Below are 20,398 nucleotides of genomic sequence, written 5' to 3'. Positions count from 1 at the left end.
TTTTTTTTTTTTTTTTTAAATATTTTACTCTCTGTGATGGGTCAGGGAGGATATTGTTTTTTTGTTTTGTTTTGTTTGAGACAGGGTGTCACTGTATCAGGCTGGCCTTGAGCTCACTTACCCAGCTCAGACTGGCCTGGAACTCTTGGCAGTCCTCCTGCCTCCATCTCCCCAGGGCTAGGACTACAGTTGTGCACCACCACATCTGGCTTTTCTTTAATTTAACTGAGGATGAACCATAGAATATTAAATGTCTCTTTCAGTGGGAAGAAGTAATAATGAAGGGTTTCCATACCTTTTCTTCAGAAAAGTAATGATTTTTCTATCAGAAAATTAATGATAGAATTTAGGAGTGGCCTATCTAGTTTGTGGCCAGCTTGGGTTTAAAGAAGGCTGAGAGGTATGATAAATTGGCTCTGTGTTTTGCCTCAGATGGCTTAATCTGCAGTAATAGCTTTAATGTTAAAGTTCAGAATACAGGGTGCTCACTGCTAGTTTTTTTGTTTGTTTGTTTTTTGTCTTTTTGAGATAGGGTCTTGCTATGCAGTTCAGGCTGGCCTTGAGCTCACTTTGTAGCCCAGGCTGGTGTCAAACTCGTAATGATCCTCCTAACTCAGCCTCTTGAGTGCTGGGATTACAGGTGTGTACCACCACGCCTGGCCCCTCACTGCTGTTTTCTATCCTGCCAAACTTTATGAGATAAATAACCCAGTTATTATTCCCATGTTGCATTAAGAAAATTTGGGCCAGAGGAACTGAGTAGATGTAACAAAGAACATTGAATAATTAATATTAGAATTAGGCTTGAAGTTTTCTTCAGACTCATGAGTTCTTTATTTATACTGTTCTAAAGTATACACATACTTTTCTGGGGAGGGTGCAGTGCTGGGGATGGAACTTTGGACCCGTGCATGTTGGACAGGTGCTCTGCCACCGAGTTACATCCCCAGCCCTGTTTTGTGCTTTTGTATTCAGTGTGCCTTAGTTTTATTGAAGGATTCTTACTAAATGTTTATAGGTAAATTTCTAATGTCACTCTATACTTTTTTACTTTGGGAGCTAAGAAAACAGGAATTTGCATAGTAGATTTCAGATTTATCTTAGATTTACTTAGATTTACTAGCCAGCAGAAGTACAGCAAGTGGATTAGCTTTTTATTGCATTAAATCCCCTGTGTTGCAAAGTTTTCTTGTCTTTGTCTTTACTTTTCTTAGTCATTTATTTCCATACCCTTCCCACCTCAGGTTTAGAGTCATTTAGTATTTATTGTTTACAGTCTGCTAAGTGCTATTTAATGATATGTGTGCTATAGACTTTATATCATCTAATACTCTAAATAAAGCTTTAGGTATTTTTATTTTCTCAATTTCATTGAGGAAAAACAGACCTAGAGAAGTTAAGTAATTTACAGCCCATAAATACAAAACCAGGAGTTGAAGCTAGGCTTTTTGGCTCTAGCCAAAAAGTCCAGTGTCTTTCTGCAGCTCTGTGCTACTGTCTATCTGTGTTAAACTTTTGAGTCTGGAATTGGAGCACTAGGCTAGAGAAACAAGAAGTCTAAGTGAATTGGCTTTTCTACCATCTGTCCAGGTAGTCATTTTGCTTTTATGTTGACTATTGTAGGCAATACAAGAGAATGACCTTTCAAGTGAAATAGGAATTGGCAAGTGGGACCTATTTGGAAAAACAAAAACAAAACACCTATTTAATAGAAGCAGCAAGTAACAGTTCCAAAGAGGATGTTTTCTGAATGTTCTCTCATGGAATACATGAATGTTTGTCTTTTTTCAGTCTAATTCCAAGCTGAAGTTAGTACGCAGTCTGGCTGTGTGTGAGGAGTCCTCTACTCCATTTGCTGATGGGCCACTAGAAGCCCAGGTAGGTCATGTACTAAGTATAGCTTTCTTTGTTTTGGGGGTTGTTTTTTGAGACAGATTCTTCCTATGTAGTTCGGACTGGCCTTGAGCTCACCATGTAGCCCAGGCTGGCCTTGAACTCAGGGGCAGTCCTCCTGCCTAAGGGTCCCAAGTGGTAGGGTCACAGGTGTGTAACCACCACGCCGGCAAGTGTAGCTTTTGAGCATGGACGTATTTGGTGAAGTATAGGGTAGAAATCCCAGCATCAATGTCAGGCTTGGACATCAGAGAGGAGGGCACTTTAAAACAAAAGCTGTTGCAGTAAAGCAGGGCATGCTGAAAGCATGAAGTATAAGTTGTCTTCGTGTCTTGACAATGCTGGATAATGCAGACAAGGAGATTCCAGAGCTGACCCCATTTTCCCATGCGTACTTTTCTCCTCTAGTAGTTAGAGCCGTTACCCTCTAGGTCTTATGTCAAGAACATGCACTGTAGCTTGAGCTCTTCATGTAGTATTGTGACTGCTGGCAGAAAAACTTGGCTTCTGCCTCTTGGTAGAACATAAATTAAAAACAATTTAATTAACAAGTACACTCTTCTATAAATACAGCTGCTACCTCAAGATTTGTTTCCATTGAGAGTCTAAGGGAGCTGTAAAGAGTGTTAAAGCCTTTTTTCCTCTTCGATTATATTCTTGTTAAAGGATATAATTCAATTGCACATCAGCTGCCCCTCTGACAAAGAGGAAGAAAAGTCCATAAAAGATGTCTCAGAAAAGGAGGACAAGGACAAAAGCAAAGACAAGGCCCCAAGGAAGATGCTGTCCAGAGGTGAGAGTTTTTCCCATCACTCATCTGTCGTAGTGCCTGGATCTGTATCACTCTTGCCTTTTATCCTGAAACCTGGTACTTGCTGGCCCGAGGTTTGGTTCTACATTTCTGTTCTCATCTCTGCTGATAAGGTTGTGGGCTTTGGCTTGGGATTAGTTACCATACAAGAGTTTCCCTTATTTAAAAACTTTTTTGTGGTGGTTCTAGACTCCAGCCAAGAATATACGGACTCCACTGGAATAGACCTACATGAATTTCTTGTAAATACACTGAAAAAGAACCCAAGGTAATAACATGATTGATGTAAGACAAAAAGGGGATAGCTGCCAACAAAATTCCAAGAGGCCAAGCACCTTCCCATTATTTTTGCATTATTAGACTAGGCTGTTCGTTCCCTCTCCTAATCTTTCTGAAGTATAATTTTATATTCTGTGAGGGATTCAGAAGGCCCTCACATTGAGGTTTCTGCTTTAGAAGAGTAAAGAAAAACAAACTGTAAGAAGAACGCAGAGAAAAAGAAATATGAAGATTTGGGAGGCACAGAAAAAAAAAATTGACTTGTACATAACTTAAAATTACTGTAAAATTCTAAGAATAACAAGATGAGATGTAAATAATGATTAGAAAGTACAAAGTGTGTGTGCATATGACTGCTGCTAACAGATTTATGATATGGATACCAAAGTAAATGATTAGGAGGGGTCTGAAAAATGTATAAATGGGTTATTTTTCTTTTTCAAAATACCATAGAATAGGCTAGTGAGGCACTGTATCCTCTGCATTACTGTCCGTTATTGGGGTGTGGATATATCCCTCCTTTTAGCGTCTATAATGAACAAGTTGTGTTTGCAATATCTGTTTTCAATGTCTATGGGAGGGCTGTGTTTTGTTTTGTTTTAATCTTTTTTTAAACAGGGACAGAATGATGCTGCTAAAATTAGAACAGGAGATTCTGGAATTTATTAATGACAACAAGTAAGTTACTTGTATGAAATACACACTTAGAGGTGGGAAGGGGCGCTGGAAAGAAACTTAGGTACAGTTGAGGACATCCCTCATTCATCTTTCCCTCAGTGTGAGAATTTTGAAACAGTTAGTCATGGGGAACAAAAGAAGTTAGGGAGAAGCAATCAGACTAGATTAAAAATGATGTCTGTGAAAACAAAATGAGGTTTTAAAGCTATTGCATAGACTTGCTTTGAAAAAGAATTTATATCTTTTCAGTAACTCCACCTTTTCTCAGATTTTACTGTCTGAAATTTTTCCCTCTTTTCTTTATCAGACATCCTCCAGGTGGGTGGGACTGAGGCCTTAAGAACTAGTGTTAATGAAGATAGTAGATCAGAGTAATCTGCCAGATATTGAGAGAAACCTTTTTGGTTCCTGCCGAGTAAATGATCTATTTTCCTTATGATGTATTTGTTTCTCCTAAAACATTCTCCACTTTAGAGACTGGTAAGAAAAACTACAGTTGACCGTTATTGCTGCCATTTGTCTTGTTTCACGTTTCCCCCTGGGTTTCCCTTCAGTAACCAGTTCAAGAAGTTTCCTCAGATGACCTCATATCACCGGATGCTATTACACCGGGTAGCTGCCTATTTTGGGATGGACCACAATGTTGATCAAACTGGGAAAGCTGTCATCATCAACAAAACCAGCAATACAAGAATGTAAGGGAGAGAACCATGGACTGGGAAGATTTCAGGGGAAGGTCTGCTGGGGTAGAAAAGGAAGGTGTAGGATCAAGATGTCTTTTCTTGGGGAGGGAATAGGGTTTTGTTACCAATTACTACTTTTTGGAAGGTTTAGAGACAGATTCTAGAGGCCCTGATACTTCGTAAAGACTGGCTATAGCCTCCCTTCTCCTCCACTTATAGAACAGGTACAGCTTTGGGGAAAAAGTTATAGATGCACAAAGAACCTATCCACTTGTGGAAGATCCTGATTCAGTTAATCTTTTTTTTTTTTTTTTTTGTCATTTTGAGACAGTCTCTTTATGTAGTTCAGGCTGGCTTTGAGCTCACTTTGTAGCCCAGGCTGGTCTCAAGCTTGCAACGATCCTCCTGCCTCAGCCTCTCGAGTACTAGGGTTATAGGCATGCGCCACCATGCCTGGCCTCAGTTAATCATTTGTTTGTCCATGCAGCAAAATAAATGAGCAGCATTTTTTTAAAAAACCAAACAACACCAACAAAAACCAAAAAACAGATCTAGAGGATTTCATTAAAACTTCCTGTGACTTTTTACTCTAGAAATCCTTGAGTAGGAATTAATACAGTATTTTTTTGTTTGTTTGTTTTGATTTTTTGAGACAGGATCTCCCTGTGTAGTTCAGGCAGCCTTGAACTCACTATGTTGCCCAGGCTGGCCTTGAACTCACAGTGATCTTCCTGCCTCAGCCCCTCAATGCTGGGATTACAGGCATGTGCAGTTGTATAGTTTAAGAGAGCTGTACCTACAGGGTCTCATTCATAACAAAAATATCTTTTTCCTTCCCTCCTCTCACATGTCTTTCCAAATCTCAGCCCTGAACAGAGATTCTCAGAACATATAAAAGATGAGAAGAATACAGAATTCCAACAGAGATTCATTCTCAAGAGAGATGATGCCAGTATGGACCGAGACGATAACCAGGTGAAGAGTGGAAAAGGGTGGGCCTGTCGAGAGTCTGCAGTAAGAGAAACTGGGAAGGGAGAAGTTTTATGGGATGGAGAAAACTCGACCACCTTAGAAGGAAAAATTGTTTGAGTTATGTTGAATTGGCTTTGGCTTAATATTGAGGACTGACTGCACTAATTGAGCTGGATGCCACCCTCTCAGCCTCAGAGAGACATGGTGCTGAGGTTTGCTGGGTGATCTCTTTTGGCCTAGAACTCCTTGGGTCTACCACTGACTTCTAACTCTGTCATTTTGGACAAAACAGGGTTCCCCACCTGCCTCAGTCTGAATCCAGCTGATGGTTTCATTCTTTTTTTTTCCCTTTAATTGTTAGGGATTCCTTCAGGAACCACCCACAGTTACTTTATCCCACTTGCCATTCTTATCCTAACTCAGAGCTAGCTTAGAACCCCCAAAGATGTGGTCTAATTTAACCAGTTATAAAGATGTCTCTGATCCCTTTCCGAAAACTCCTTAATCTTTTCCCAACTCCTTCCACCAAGGTGAGTGTGTTAATTTGACTTTTGGTGCTGGAAACCTCAGGTAGTGTCCCCTTTAAAATAAACTCCTGAAAGAATAAGAAATGAATAACCTGTCTTATCCCTTCACTTATGGGCTGTCCATCCCCCAGCCCCCTGGCCCACTCTTTAGATAGTGATTGTTTGCGGGTTAGTTTTCCTAGCTAAGTAGAGGACTTAGATCCACTCTGACTCTGCTTGGCCTCCAAAGGGGATTTAGATTTGAAGAGTGTGATTGGGTTGAGCCACTATGAGTCTTGTTGATTAATCATAACTATAACAGTGTCTTACCTCTAGAGTCAAAATTAGTTTTCTTGGAATATGGCATGGTCTTGAGACCAGGACCTTTTTTGCTTGTTATTTGAATATTAGAAAGAGTCCTTTTGAGAAAAGTGCCATTGTCTGACGTGGACAAACACGCTGGGTCTGACTGAAAAAGAAACTTACAAAAAGACAAATAAATAAAATAAAATTAAATTTTAAAAAGAAAAAAAAGAAAGAGCCTTTCCATCCTGATGCCCTGCTTTTCATTTTCCCAAAACCCTTTTTCTGTGGATCAGGAATTATTCAGGCCTAGAGGCACATTGGGCAGACAGTCTGTCCCTGTTGTGAACTTTTCATCTCTCAGCTTCAGGCTTGATCCATAATAGGGTAGACTCTGCACCTTTTGCCAGATATTAATAATAAGCATAATGTTGCTACTTTATTGTTTTCACCGACTAGCCTCTGTTCTAAACATGTTTATTATCTATTTTAATGCTTTCTACAACAACCCAGTGTAGATGGGTTATTGACCCCACTTTACACATAAGAAGACCAAGGCTAAGTGATGTTAAGTTGCTTGCCTGAAGTCATATTACTAGGAGGTGGCAGAACTGGGATTCTACCTGACCTCACAGACTTTTATACTCTTACCACTCTGCCACTGGTTTACCAAAGCTAGGTGCTAAAGATAATAGAGCTTCTTAAGGTCCTGTGTCTTCTTAAAATGTAATTTGTAAGACAGTAGAATATAAATTCTTCATGATAGTGAGAACTGAATCTATTCAAAGTCGACACTCCTGTTTTGTTTTCTGCCTTTGAAAACAGATGCCGATCAAGAGTGTCAGCCTAGTTAGAGTAACAGGCTTCTTGGTCAGTTCATCTGAAGCTTTCAAAACCTCTGGATTGAGGTTCAGAGTGTCTATAGCCTGGTGACATTGATTTAGTGGGTTCTTCCTCGGGGTTCCTGTCTTTACAAGCAGTATGGAAAAATGGTCCTCTGTTATACCCTCCCAGGACAGTGGTCATAAATGGTAGGCCAGGAGAGGCAGAGACAATAATGGGAATTAGATGATGGCTCAGCAGAGGAGGGGGTCTGCCTAGAGATCCCTGCTAGTCTCCTCACTGCATTTGTCAGAGAACGTAAAGTTCTCTGCTTTCTTTTTCCTTCTTTTCCCTTTAGTCTCTCTGCCTCCCTTCACCATACCTCATTTATCTGTTTCTGTCTCTGTTCATCTTTCTATCCTGTTTTTTTTCTCTTCTGTTCTTTGTGTTGCTCCGTTCTCCTTCTTTATTTATGTAATTTCTCTCTCTTTGCTGCCCTCACGTGCTGTAATTGAGAAAAGTGGTTAGGCTTTGAGTTTAGCTTCGCCTTTGGGATTTCAGTTCCAAGGCCCTCTTTGCTAAGCTGTGTGAGACTCGGCTTGTCAGGTTATGGCATTAGTGACTAAAGAGAGGACAGTGTCAGATGTGTGCTGTATTATAAACCTCCTCCTTTACAGTCAGCTCTCTGGTAAACATCTGTTTCTTCTCCCTCTCTAGCTTCCTTCTCTCCCTTGATTTCCCTAAAACAATGTTGTTTATTTCCTAGGGCTGTTTTCTTGATCCTTACCGGCTGGACAGTACCTGATTATTACAGGGAAGCAACCCAATCCTTATAAATAGTTATTCTTGATTCTCTGGGAGGGTGGGAAGATGGAGAGTCCTCAACCATCCAGAAAACCTGCTCTCCCAAACTGCATGGTCAGATGTACCCAGTGAAGTCTGTCCAGGACTGGAAATTTTATTTCTTTTTTTTTCCATTTTTTTGATGGCAACTATAAACTTTCCCGGTTTCTCTTCCTTGCTGGTGTGCAGTGAGCTTGCAGTACGAGGAGAACTTAACTAGCTTAATTCTGCTCATCGATCTAGATCAGAGTTCCATTGCAGGATGGAAGGAGGAGCAAGTCAATAGAAGAGAGAGAGGAGGAATATCAAAGGGTCCGAGAGAGAATATTTGCCCGAGAGGTAAGTGTAGCTTCTGAGAGTTGTCAGCCCATAGCTTTTAGCGCTAAATCTTTGGAACTGTGAATGGAATGAACTCTCCATAAATGTTATTGGGGTTTTGGTTATTTCTTTTCTTTTCTTTTTTCTTTCTTTTTTCCTTTTTAGCCAGTATCCAGCCAGTCCCAGATTTGGTCTCTGAAATTAAATGTGGGCTATTGGGAAGCTACAGTTTTATTTTTATTACTTATAATATATTCCACTGTATGGCATGTAAAGAGAACTAAAACTTGGAGTGGCTGAATTTGGTAAATATGATTAGACTAAACATAGAAATGGTTTTAGCAGGGCTGATGGAAGGGCCCTGAATCTTGCCTGTCAAACCCTCCTCACATGTACCCTCTTACACTCCCACTATCCATTGTAGGCATCTTTGCTTCTAAGTGGAAAACTTGGTGTCCATACGGGCCTTATATTCATCTTGTTTGCCTACCTTCATTTTTAGGATATGCTGGTGATTGAGTCCTGTTCTAACATGCATCCTCTGTAAGCTCCTCATTGCACACAGGCAGAGGGTGCTCCTAATTCCCTCCAGTCACTACCTAAATGGGAAGTCTCCTTCCTGTATTTCTTACTGTGCTTCCTAGAACAGGACTGGTTTCATGATCTAAAGGGCAACATGAATTTAGTTTAGGCAACTTTATTCTTAATGGCAGACCATGTTAAATATACTTGATACCTTGGTATCTGAGTGCCTTTGCCTACCAGTTGAAGAGAAGTTCAGTAGAAATTTAGGAAGACATGTGGGTTCAAGAGATAAACAGATCTCCAAAAAATGTAGGAGCTAGATGGCAACACCATCTCACAGTCAGATTAGCAACAAAGAAAGTTTAAATCAATACGTATAGGTGGACACTACTCTCCTCCCATTCCTCTACCCTTTCATTCTGCAGTTAAGACCAAACAAATTATATATTGTCTCCAAAAGAAAACTGGACTCCTGTGTACTTGCTCCATTGTCTCAAGAAAACCAAGTGCCTGTATGGATCCTCGCTGGGGAACTGATATGCTCCAAGCTTTCTGACCAAAAGTCCAAAGAAAAATAGTATTCTTACCTTCTGTATATACTTCCATTCTGAGTCAGAAAAATCGGTCTTCCAAACCATCCCATCATAGCTCAAAGAGAGTTCTCTACCTTTACCTACAAGCCTATTGGGTGGAATAAGAGGAGAGTTGTCATTTGTACAGGGTTATGGTCAGTGGTGACCCTTAATTGTGGACAGAGCATGTTGGTGGATAATAACAGCAAACACTTATGTAGTGCTTATTATCTTTCAGGCACTGTTCTTAGCCCTTTATGTAGATTAACTCATGTAATCCTCACAGTAGGCCTGTGAAGTGCGTTACATTATTTCCCCCACTTTATAAGTGAGAACCAGGCACAGAGAAGTTAAGTAACCACATAAGGTCATTTTACTAGATGCAAAAGAGCTGTGTTGGAATTTAGGTGGTCTGGCTCCAGAGTCCACATTCTTATCCCAAATGTAAACTGCCTCTTGATAGCTTGTTTTGTTCTGAGCTTTTCAGATTAAGAAGTCCCAGTGATAACATAGCCTAGCTAGCTATCTTTGATACTCTCCTCTGCTTTGCTGACACATGGGAAATGACCCCTCTACTATGTCAGCCCGTAGCAAAGCTACAGATGTTCTGAAATCACAAGCAACTTACAATAGGGTATTGGGGCCAGGTATCAGCAATAATAGAATAGTTCTACCTTCAGCCATAACAAGGGCATATTTAGTTCTTCTTTCCTTTTTTCCTCCTGATTTCTGGTCTCTCAAGCCTCTACTAATATATGTATTCTTTGTTAAATCCTTATGGATTTAGCACTTTCATTTCAGCACTTCCTAGCTCTTGTCATGGTGGAGGCCTCAAGAATCTTAGAAGGTCTAGACAAGGATAAATGGCCAAAGCCTACTGTGCTCCAAAGATTTCATGTGGAGAGGAGCCTGGCCTATCATGGGGAGTGATGAAGGGTGGCGTTGTAAATTAGGGCTGGGGTGGGGAGCAGGAAGCAGGCTAAAAAGAAGGGAAGTGGCAAGAAGGGTGTTCGGATGGAAATGCTGCAGCAGCAGCCTTCTCTGGAGCCTGGGTTGTCTGTGCCCACGTGGGCCCTGCTCTATGTGGAACCCGCTCTGCCCAGCAGTTGGACACCTTTGGTACCTTTTCTAAGGCTTGGGAGTCCACTAAATGCTCACTTCATTCAGCTCAGTGGCTTTGTCAGAAAATGATTCCCAGTGAGAACATTCAGGCTTAATTTTCTCAGTTTGGGGGGCTCTGAAAAGTACTTGCTACCCACCTTGGGTCTCAGGTCACAATATCCTTCATTTTGGCCAGTGCAGAGGACGGAAAGGGAATAGCCATTGAGGTTTGTTTCCCCAAAATGAAATTTCTTTCTCGTGAATTTCCCTTTTTCTCTCCTTTGCACACACCCTTTAAGACCAAGTATATCAACTACTAAGCTCAGCTTATTCCTGAAATAAATTAATAAACTTAATGAGGAACTAATAATTAGGTTAATAACTTTTCTCTTCCTCCTTTCCATACTCCTCTGTTTATCTCTTTTTTAAACACTCTGTGGGAAGGCTAAAAATGCTGAGTGCTCTTTCCCATTAAAGGTGAGAAGCCAGATTGGGTGTTTGGGTGTGGGTTACCTTGTCCCTGCTCCTTCTCCCTATTGGTGGGGTAAATTCTGGTTTGAGGACCTTGGGTATTCATAGCATCACGGACTTCCTTTTCAGTTATGCCATGCTGTTTTCTTATAAGTTATTTTCCATTTTCTCCCCCTCACCTAGACTGGCCAGAACGGATATCTAAATGACATCAGGTTAGTACCACTTAGCATGTTCCCCGCTTCTCATTGAGCTTTGTTAGTGAGGTTAATATAATCCTGTAATGATGCTTTTTTTTTCTTTTTTTGGGTGTTAACCAACAGACTCTCCAAAGAAACCTTTTCTTCTAGCTCTCACAAGAGAAGGCAGATTTTTAGGTACCTTTGTGTGATCTATATATCTCCTTTTTATTTGTAATTTTGTTTTGCTGTAATCTCAGCAGAGTGGGTTCGCTCCATGCATGGCTGCTTGTGAAACAATTAAATTTGTGAGTTTTGCAACACTGAATATTTTTCCCCATTTAAAAAAATGACTCTTGCTCAATTACTTTATTTTTATTCTTGCTGATTACACTTTGAGTCATAAATAGGTGGTAAACAGGACCAAATAGGTGTGTCTGGGATAGGTACTGCTCCCTCCCAGAAGTTTGCTGGAATTTGGGCAGTTTTGAAGAATTCAGACATATTTATAGGAAGGTAAAAGAATGAATGTCTTCTGGCTTCTTTTTCTGAGACTGGAAAGATATAGAAAGCTTAGCCCACCCCAGCACAAGGAATGCTTTGTATCTTTGGAAAAATAATGTGTGTACACACATGAACCCCTCTGTGTAGTTTTCTTTTTGAGAGAATATAACATGTCACATGGCTACAGAAACAAGCCATCTCCCTGAGAATGGATTTAGAGCATGTCCTTTTTATGGTTGTCCATTATTTAACCTTTAATGTTGCCAAAAACTGCTGCGTATTGTATTAACTTCCCCAGTGCTAATATCCTCTGTTTCCCCACAGAGCAATCAGTCATAAGCATCTCCCCTTTGTTTCAGTCTCTCAGTCCCACTACAAAGGAATAGTACAAGGTGGATGTGAGAGAAGCTCTACTTTACTACCCTATGCTAGTACCACCTCATTATACCTATATTCTTCCCAGTGTACCAACAGGAAAACTAAAGCGTACCAAAGACTTTGAGTGTTTAACACTATAGTTAGAGACTAAGCTTTTCCCATGGGTTTATTGGTTTTTTAATCCTAAGCTTGATAGGGACTATCTGACTAGTTAGAGCGCTTATTCCTAATACTTTTTTTTTGGTGCTGGGAATTGAACTCAGGACCTTGTGTTTACCAGACAGACACTGACATTCCTAATACTTTAGTCATTCCTTTCCTGTTGTCCTTTCTAAAGCTAGTCAAACTATGGAGAAGTTGGGTTAGTGCAATTTTTCATTCTTGCAGTGAAGGATTTCCATTTTTCTGAATTCTTTTATCCTAGACTGTCCAACCAGAGGTCCATCTGAACACTTTGCATTGTTAGCAGTAGCAAAATGAGATAAAATCCCCACATTAAAAAAATAAAAAAATTATGGCCCATAATTCTACACTTCAGGGTTATAATTCATCTCAGAATACCTAAACAGGCTGGGCGCAGTGGTGCACATCTGTAATCCCAGTACTCAAGAGGCTGAGGCAGGAGGATCACTGTGAGTTCAAGACCAGCCTGGGCTACAAAGTGAGCTCCAGGCCAGCCTGAACTGCATAGGGAGACCCTGCCTCAAAAAAAAAGAAAGAAGAGAATACCTAAACAGTCATGTAAGAAGGAGTTTTAAACAAACTCTTGCATGGTACTCTATGGTTACCAAAGTATACTTTATCTAATTCAGGTCTCTCAACATCTTTACATGTGGGAAAATAAAAGCAGAGATAAAATAACTAGCCCAAGTTCACATGGCTGTTAGTAAAACCGAGGCTGATTCTTCGTCCAGTGTTCTTCTTCTTATGCCACACTGGCTTTGACAAGCGTCACTCCTTTCTAAGTAGTGTTCGATTTAGAGCCCTAAATAGAGCCCTCATAGAGCATCAGTCTACATCAAACTGTGTAGACAACCCCTTGAAAAATCTGGTGAGCAGGTGCAGATCACCTCACCTCTCCAGATCTCCTTTTAAGCTGCTACTTTTCAAACTGAAATTTTATTCAAGAGCTACATCATCTAAAATGTAACATCATGAACTCTTAAGGGGGTAATTTCTACCCCTATATTTGGATACTAGTCCCGAAACTGATCTTCTCTTAATGCTTTATACCTTTCTGTTCCAGTTTATGTTTGTGAAACACTGAGACACTGCATTCCACCATCATACTGAAAATAACCCTGGCAACTTCCTTTCTTTGGAAAATCTTATTCCATTGATAAATAAGCCACAGTAGGGCTTACAGCTGTTTATTGCCACCTCTTCCGTAGGCCTCCCTCTCCACTCCTCAGATCCAGCAAACTGGACTTTTTAAATATATTTGTAAAACAAAAAAAAAAAAAAGAACCAAAAAAAAAAAAAAAAAATATATATATATATATATATATGTATATACTTATAAAAACTAAGCTCTGATTTTATAGAAATATGAGATGTGAATACTCTTTATCCTTGACCCTACTGTAACATATACGCAACCCAGTGTAGTGCTCAGAATTGGGTCTGGGTGGCTGTCCCTAATTGCCACATTTTTAGTGAAGTGAAAGACACATGACTGGGAATTAAGTTTATTTGTAGAGAGAGAAACTGATCTCTTTCCTGACAAAACTCACCTTAGGTTCAGACTCTCGAGCAGTGCACTGACCCAGGTTGGTCAGAATACCACCAGGCCGTCCACATTTTGAGCATATGGCTATCACTGTCTTCACGCAACTAGATGAGTATAGAAATGCTGCCATTTTGGCTATAGCTTCCCAAGGTATTTGGTTTAAAATGGCCTCCTTTGTTGTCTGCCTCTGATAGCAAGAGAAAATAAACGACAAGATCACTGTTACATGTAGTAAAATGTTTGGCTTAGGTGGAAAAGGCCATTAGTTTATCTTGTAAAATGCAAACCTTAATGTCTAGTGAATAGCTCTCACTCATTGCCACTGCTGTACCTTCTCATCCCAGATACACGGTTTTATTGCATCCTGTCGGTACACTGGCCTTGTCCATTGAGACAGAGCTGTTGACTCTCATTTTGGGCCTGGTTCTGTTCCTGGAGCATTCCTGATTTATTTCTCTTGTTTCCTGTTCTGCTGTTGGTATTCCAAGAGAAAGGATTATGGTTTTGGAGAAACAGGAACAATTTGCAATCCCCTACCCCTTCTATACAGAGAGAAGCATTGATATTCTTTACATATCTCCTTGGGGTGACAGAAAAGAATTACCATGTTCCTAACCAGCAGTGCCAGCATGCTCTGAGCTCCTCATGATTGGCTTGGTTAATAAAACCTGAAAAAGTGACCCTAGCACGCATGTATTTTGCCCATTGTTCCTACAGTGCCTTTGAAGTAGGTCTTCTAGTTTAAAAAAAGGATATTTTCTTTATTTAGCCTCTTAAGAAAATGCCTCTATTGCCAGGCATGGTGGCACACGCCTATAATCCCAGCCCTAGGGAGAGTGAGGTAAGGAGATTACTGCGAGTTCAAGGCCACCCTGGATTGCCTGACAGGGTGTAGCAACACCCTATCCCAAAAAATAAAAAAACTATTAGAATGGCTCTGAGTTTAGAGCCTTTGTTGTTTTTTGGAGGGGGGTTTATCTTTTTGAGGCAGGGTCTTGCTGTGCCTTCAAGCTGGCCTTGAGCTTACTTTGTAGCCCAGGCTGGTCCTGAACTCACAGTGATCCTCTGTCTCAGCCTCCCAAATGCTGGAATTACAGGCGTGCGCCACCAGACTGGTGAGTTTAGAGCCTTTGGAGCTAAGGCAATTATTTGGGATAAGGTTTTCTGTTAGTTTTTGGTAGAAAGAAGAGAGCCCAAGCTACTATGATTTTTGCCTAATTATTCCCCAGTATACATACCAAAATGTTCGTAATTGTTAAGCTGGGCATGGTGGCTGATGCAAGAGGATTGTAGTGAGTTTGAGCCCATCCTGGGCTATATAGTGAGTTCCATGCCAGCCAGGACTACATAGTAAGACCCTGTTTTGTAAAACCAAAATAAATACCAAAATCTTCATCATTGTTACCATTTGGTTTCCTTAGTTCAGTAGTTACTGGGGCGGGAGTGTGAAAGGAAAATTTCTGGTTCCTGGTTTCTTACTAAGAATCAATAAGAGCTCAGTAAGACAAAATTTTTGGGCCAACCCTGCCTATCTTGATGCATGCTGCTGTTTATAATACAGTAATTATAACATCAGGACAGCTGTGTTGTTCCAGAACAAAATAAGGGAAGAACCCCGTTTCTCAATAGTTTTGCGTCTTCTCTAGTACAGTGAGATTATCAGTAGAGTTAAGTCCCCAATCTAAGAATGATTTCTGTTCTGGGAGAACTGTTTGAAAGTCCGATTCATTTGTAACCCAACAACCCTGTGGAAGTTCACAACTTGAATGTTCGTAAATGAGGGACTTAACTGTACAGAGGCGGTAAGGCGTGGTCAGCCCCCCTGCCTGTTGCCATGCTTGTGTCCTAAGGGCGTATTTTACTTGGTATCGGTGAGGACTTCAGCCCTTAGAGACTCTAGAACCAGTTGTTCCCAGATACCGACATGGAGCTTCCACAAAACAGGTGGAATCAACCAGACTGTCCACGATGCCCTTCTTCCAATGCCTGGATAAGTGGTCAAAGCGGCACTTGGCTGGCTTAGATGCATGTTATGTGGAAGATCTTTTGTGGGATTTATTCATGTCATTGGCTACTTGTGCCTTCTAGCAATAGTAACTTCTGGGAGGCCTTTGCTTTTAAGAACTCCCAAAAGGAGCTGCTGCCTTTTTCCTCCCCACTATTTCCTGCATGTGTGGGGCCCCCTCAGAGGGTGGGGAAAGACCACAGCCAATCTCAGCATCATGTATGTGGTTTTCCATCCGCCTCTGGTTCAGTGAATGTGTTGGATTAGCTGCCAGTGCACTGTTTTTCAGATGTGCCTCTGTGCTCTCTGTTATTGTACTGGATCTTGTGCTGTCTGCTCCCATCAAGTCTTAGTTGGGCAGCCAACTAACAAGAAGTCAGTATCTGTCCTCCCCATAATCCTTACCCCTTTTTCGTCACTGAGAGAATAGAAGAGATCTCTCTCCTAGCCCTTCTGCTGAAGTGGTGGGTGGGGGGGTGCTCTGACCACTGTGGTCTCCGCAGGGGGAACCGAGAAGGGCTGAGCCGCACCTCAAGCAGCCGCCAGAGCAGCACAGACAGCGAACTCAAATCCTTGGAGCCTCGGCCTTGGAGCAGTACAGACTCGGATGGCTCTGTCCGAAGCATGAGACCCCCTGTCACCAAAGCCAGCAGCTTCAGTGGAATCTCTATCCTCACCCGAGGTGACAGCATTGGCAGCAGTAAAGGTGGCAGTGCAGGAAGGCTGTCTAGGCCAGGTACTGTAGCATCTTTCCTTCTGTGTCATGCACTTTCCTTTTTGCTTGCCTTTTACAGAGCATCACTGGTACTTTTAACCAACACTTGTCCCAGTATAGTTTCCTGGAAACTTAAAACAGCCAGAGGAGGAGCAATTTGATTTCTTGGATCTGTTATCCGTTCTTGGATCTAGTCCCTCTCTGATTTTCTCAGTTTGTTTGTTTGTTTGGTTTTGGTTTTTTGAGACAGGGCCTCACTGTGTAGCCCACGCTGGCCTCAAACTCACAGCAACTCTCTTGCCTCAGCCTCCTGAGTGCTGGAATTATAGACATGTACCACATGCCTGGCTCCTCTCTGATCTTTTCTCAAACTTTCTGTCCTGATTTTTTTGAAGACCTGGTTGGGATTGAGTTTTATCTGATTTCTGATTAAAGTAGGGAATCCCTGTTCTTCCGTGTTCAAATTATATACTAAGATGAAAATGATAGCTACTTTCATTCTGTCGCTCTTGGGATTGTAAAGAGAGTTTCTAGAGCAGAGGAAGCTCTTAGAGTGCACCTGTTTGTATTCATTGGTAGTTGCCCACAGGCCAGAGGGAGGCTGCTGTGGCTGTTCCTTTGGTGGTCAGTCACTGGGAAGGAGCGTTCATACGCTCCACATGAAGGCCTGTCAGCACCTTCAGCTCTCCTTACCTCCCTCTAATCCTGCTGTACTCTTCAAGAGGGGCATTTAGCTGCCTGCGTACAGTAGACTTCTTGTCACCTTCCTTCTTCCTCTGAAGTACTGCTTGAATCTCATCCCAGAAGTTCATTAGGTCTTATCTTGAGTAGACATTGTCTTTTTTGTCTTTTTGTCTTTTTGAGACAGGGTCTCACTATACCGTTCAGGCTGGCTTTGAGCTCATTTTGTAGCCCCGGATGGTCTGGAACTCGCAGTGATCCTTCTGCCTCAGCCTCCCAAGTGCTGGGATTATAGGTGTGCGCCACCACACCCGGCCTGAGTAGATAATGGTAGAGAGAAGATTTTTGCCACTGTTAGGTCTCTCCTGCCCTTCTCTGTACCTGATCCTGCATCCCACTGCTTTTACATTTAACCAGCCCATTAGGTACTTTTATTTAATTATGCTATTAGCCCCCAAGCAGAGCTCTGTGCTTTATTCTCAGCCCTTTTTAGAGCCAATTTACCCATCTAAAACATGGATCTAATCATTTCAGTCCCGTGTTAAATGTTCATGTTTCTGCATCACTTGCACAGTAAAGTCCAAACTACTTATTACAACATAACTTCCTGACTCTAGTTTGTCATTGCAATCTTGTTTCCAGATATCCAGCCTTCTCTAGCCTTCCAGCCACTTCTTGAGTATGGCATTAGCTTTGTCCCCTCTCTGTCTGAAAAGCTTCTAATTATCCTTCAAACCCATCTGTCCTGTCATCTCCTCTTTAAATCCTTTCTGATCTTCCTATGAGTTACTGCTTCCTCATCTTTAGTGTGGTACAGCTTTGGTGTGGTTATCACTGAGGTATCCCTTGTCCTTATCAAATTATAATAGTTGTATGAATGTTCATTTTCCATCATAAGATCCTGTGCCTCTCAAAGGCAAGGATTGTGTTTCCTTTGTGTCACTTCACAATGCCTGGCACATCGTAGTTAGAGAAAATACATTGTATGGTGAGCCAAAATAAACCTTCTCTTCATTTAAAAAAATACATTGTGTGAATGTGTGCCTCCTTTGGAGAGCCAGAAAATGGGAAAAATAGTTGCGTAAACATTTGTAAAGCTGTTCAGTGGTAGAGTACCTGCCTAGCACACATGAGGCCCTGGGCTCAATCCCCAGGAAGGGGGGTGTGTGTCATTATGTGTATGTGTACTCATATGTGTGCTACAAGAGGCAAGCTTGCCTTCTCAGAAACTTTGATAAGAGGGGGCTGGGGATTTAGCTCAGCAGCACAGCACCTGCCTGGCAAGTGCAAGGTCGTGAGTTCGATTCCCAGTACCGGAAAAAAAAACAAAAAAGAAACTTTGATAAGAGATGCTACAAGTTCAGAAGAAGGAAAGAGAAAACAGATCAGAATCTGTACCTTTCCAGGAAGTAAGGATTCATGTTTTCAGCCATTTTAATCATGATGGGCAGATTTTAGGCACGTTAGGGAAGATTTACATCTCTTTCAATCCCCAGCCAAACATTGACAGTCAAGGTGATTCCTTTCCCAGGTGAGCAGAAACCTGGTAGGAGGCAGGGACCTATCAGCAAAGCAGCTGAAGTGCACCTGTGTTTGTGCATGGATATTCAGAAAGGGGGAAGGGACGGCATTTGGGAGTGAAGCAAAGTGCATGGAAAAAGTAGAGCCCTACAGCTGGACTCTTGAGGGGTTACATTCATGGCTGGTGTTTACAGCCCTGGGTATGCCTTCCTCTTTGCCTTAGGTATGGCACTAGGTGCCCCAGAAGTATGCAACCAGGTCACCTCACCCCAGTCTGTCCGAGGCCTTCTCCCTTGTACTGCGCAGCAGCAGCAGCAGCAGCAGCAGCAGCAGCAGCAGCAACTTCCTGCTCTCCCACCCACACCTCAACAACAGCCACCCTTGAGTAATCACATGATCTCACAGGTGAGTCACCTCTCAGTGTCAGAGCCTCCTCCTCTGACTGCAGCAGTCTCTGGAAGTTCAGTCATGTGTATTATGCTATGGATGACAGAAAGGATCAGTCTTTTTTTTTTTTTTAATATGCCACTCCCTTCCCCATTTTCATTTGTTAGTTGTGAGGAGAAAAGAGTTGGGGCAAAGTACTCTTAGTAAACACTACCTGGTGTTGGTTTTTTGTTTTTTTGTGTTTTGTTTGCTTCCTGAGAATTATCAATAGGTTCTACCCTGTACTACATTTCTACTGTACTTCTTTGTCCTGTACGATTAGTGAGATAATTTTAGTCACTATATTCATGGATGGAATTTGAAACTATTATAGTTCTCACCATAGTCTGATGGAGTATGTTGAACCATAAACACATTTATTTGTTGTGGTATGGGGTGAAAAGAAATAACAGTCATGACTGAAGACCCAAAGACCCCCAAAATTGTCTTGGTTTTGCATGCCATAAAAGGGTTATATTAGCTGGCCCTGCTGACCCATACCTATAATCCCAGCACTTGGGAGGCTGAGGCCAGAGGATCACTGCGAGTTTGAGGCCAGCCTGAGCAACAAAGTGAGTTCAAGACCAGCCCAAACTGCATAGTGAAACCCTCTCTCAAAGACAAAGGGGTGGGGGAGATATCTTTCTCCTTCTATTGCTGGATTGGTAGATATTGATAGCAGCTAGAATTCGAGGTAAGATTTGCTTCTAGGCAGACCATACAAGTTATTGACCTAAGAATTAGGTCTTACTCAAAATTGGAACTTAAGTGTTGTAGGATTCAGAGCTACTTTAATACTCTGATCAGCGCTGCATCAAGATTTTCACCATCTCTTCTTCCATCAGCAGAGTTGTAATGAGTAGAGTCCTATATATTTTTTTGTCTTCTTTGGTTTTCTGAGACAGGGTCTCATTATGTCAGTCAGGTTGGCCTCGAACTCAAGGTGATCCTTCTGCCTCAGGCTCCCGAGGGCTGGGATTACAGGTGTGCACCACCATGCCCAGCTAGAGCTCCTTATTTAATACTGGAGTATTCTCTGGTAATCAGGAGCCCCATCTCTACTCCTTTGTGCTTTATAATAAGTTATTTCGCGTGCCAGGCTTCCTCATTCTCCCTGCTCAGTCCGTCCAGCGTGGCCTTAAGTCCATCTTTTCCTTAGGCACAGGGAACAGGTTCCAAGCACTGCTGCCCTAGGAACTAGAAACTCATGGAAGAACCCCAGAATGACCCAGTGTTTCCCTATCTCACATACGAAGAAATGAATCTTATAGGAAGGACCGAGAAGACCTAGGAAATCCTACTTTGTGTCTAAGTGTAACCCACATGTGGCTCATTCTAGTTCTTCATTTCTGACTCTAAATCAGACTCTGCAGTGCTGGCTTTCTTTACCACCACTTTCCCCATGTAGGTCTCGCTTACTTCAGCTTCCCTTACTCCCTACTGAGTCATGGCATGTATTTGTGCTTTTTTTTTTTTTTTTTTT

The 20,398-nt window shown here is 41.7% G+C and overlaps 1 protein-coding gene across 14 annotated transcripts in view; it reads left to right on the top strand.

Annotated features, from left to right (window-relative positions):
* The window catches only part of R3hdm2 (R3H domain containing 2), a 145,443-nt gene that overhangs the window by 103,817 nt on the left and 21,228 nt on the right, over positions 1 to 20,398 (top strand). For 7 of the 14 annotated variants that reach the window (XM_013520852.1, XM_005397358.2, XM_005397356.2 and 4 more), the window contains 11 exons: positions 1,792 to 1,878; positions 2,560 to 2,686; positions 2,894 to 2,972; positions 3,602 to 3,661; positions 4,216 to 4,356; positions 5,211 to 5,319; positions 8,034 to 8,129; positions 10,961 to 10,992; positions 11,101 to 11,154; positions 16,076 to 16,308; positions 18,713 to 18,894. In XM_013520852.1, the coding sequence (XP_013376306.1) occupies positions 1,792 to 1,878; positions 2,560 to 2,686; positions 2,894 to 2,972; positions 3,602 to 3,661; positions 4,216 to 4,356; positions 5,211 to 5,319; positions 8,034 to 8,129; positions 10,961 to 10,992; positions 11,101 to 11,154; positions 16,076 to 16,308; positions 18,713 to 18,894 (1,200 nt within the window). The remainder of the gene's footprint in view (positions 1 to 1,791; positions 1,879 to 2,559; positions 2,687 to 2,893; positions 2,973 to 3,601; positions 3,662 to 4,215; positions 4,357 to 5,210; positions 5,320 to 8,033; positions 8,130 to 10,960; positions 10,993 to 11,100; positions 11,155 to 16,075; positions 16,309 to 18,712; positions 18,895 to 20,398) is intronic. The other 7 variants (XM_013520859.1, XM_013520857.1, XM_013520862.1 and 4 more) reach the window with 4 other exon arrangements.

The sequence above is a fragment of the Chinchilla lanigera genome, unplaced genomic scaffold (assembly GCF_000276665.1).
Source record: "Chinchilla lanigera isolate Chin_1 unplaced genomic scaffold, ChiLan1.0 scaffold00057, whole genome shotgun sequence".
Taxonomy (NCBI): Eukaryota; Metazoa; Chordata; class Mammalia; order Rodentia; family Chinchillidae; genus Chinchilla; species Chinchilla lanigera.
The sequence above is the reverse complement of the archived record's forward strand: the minus strand, read 5'-3'. Positions and strand labels throughout refer to the sequence as shown.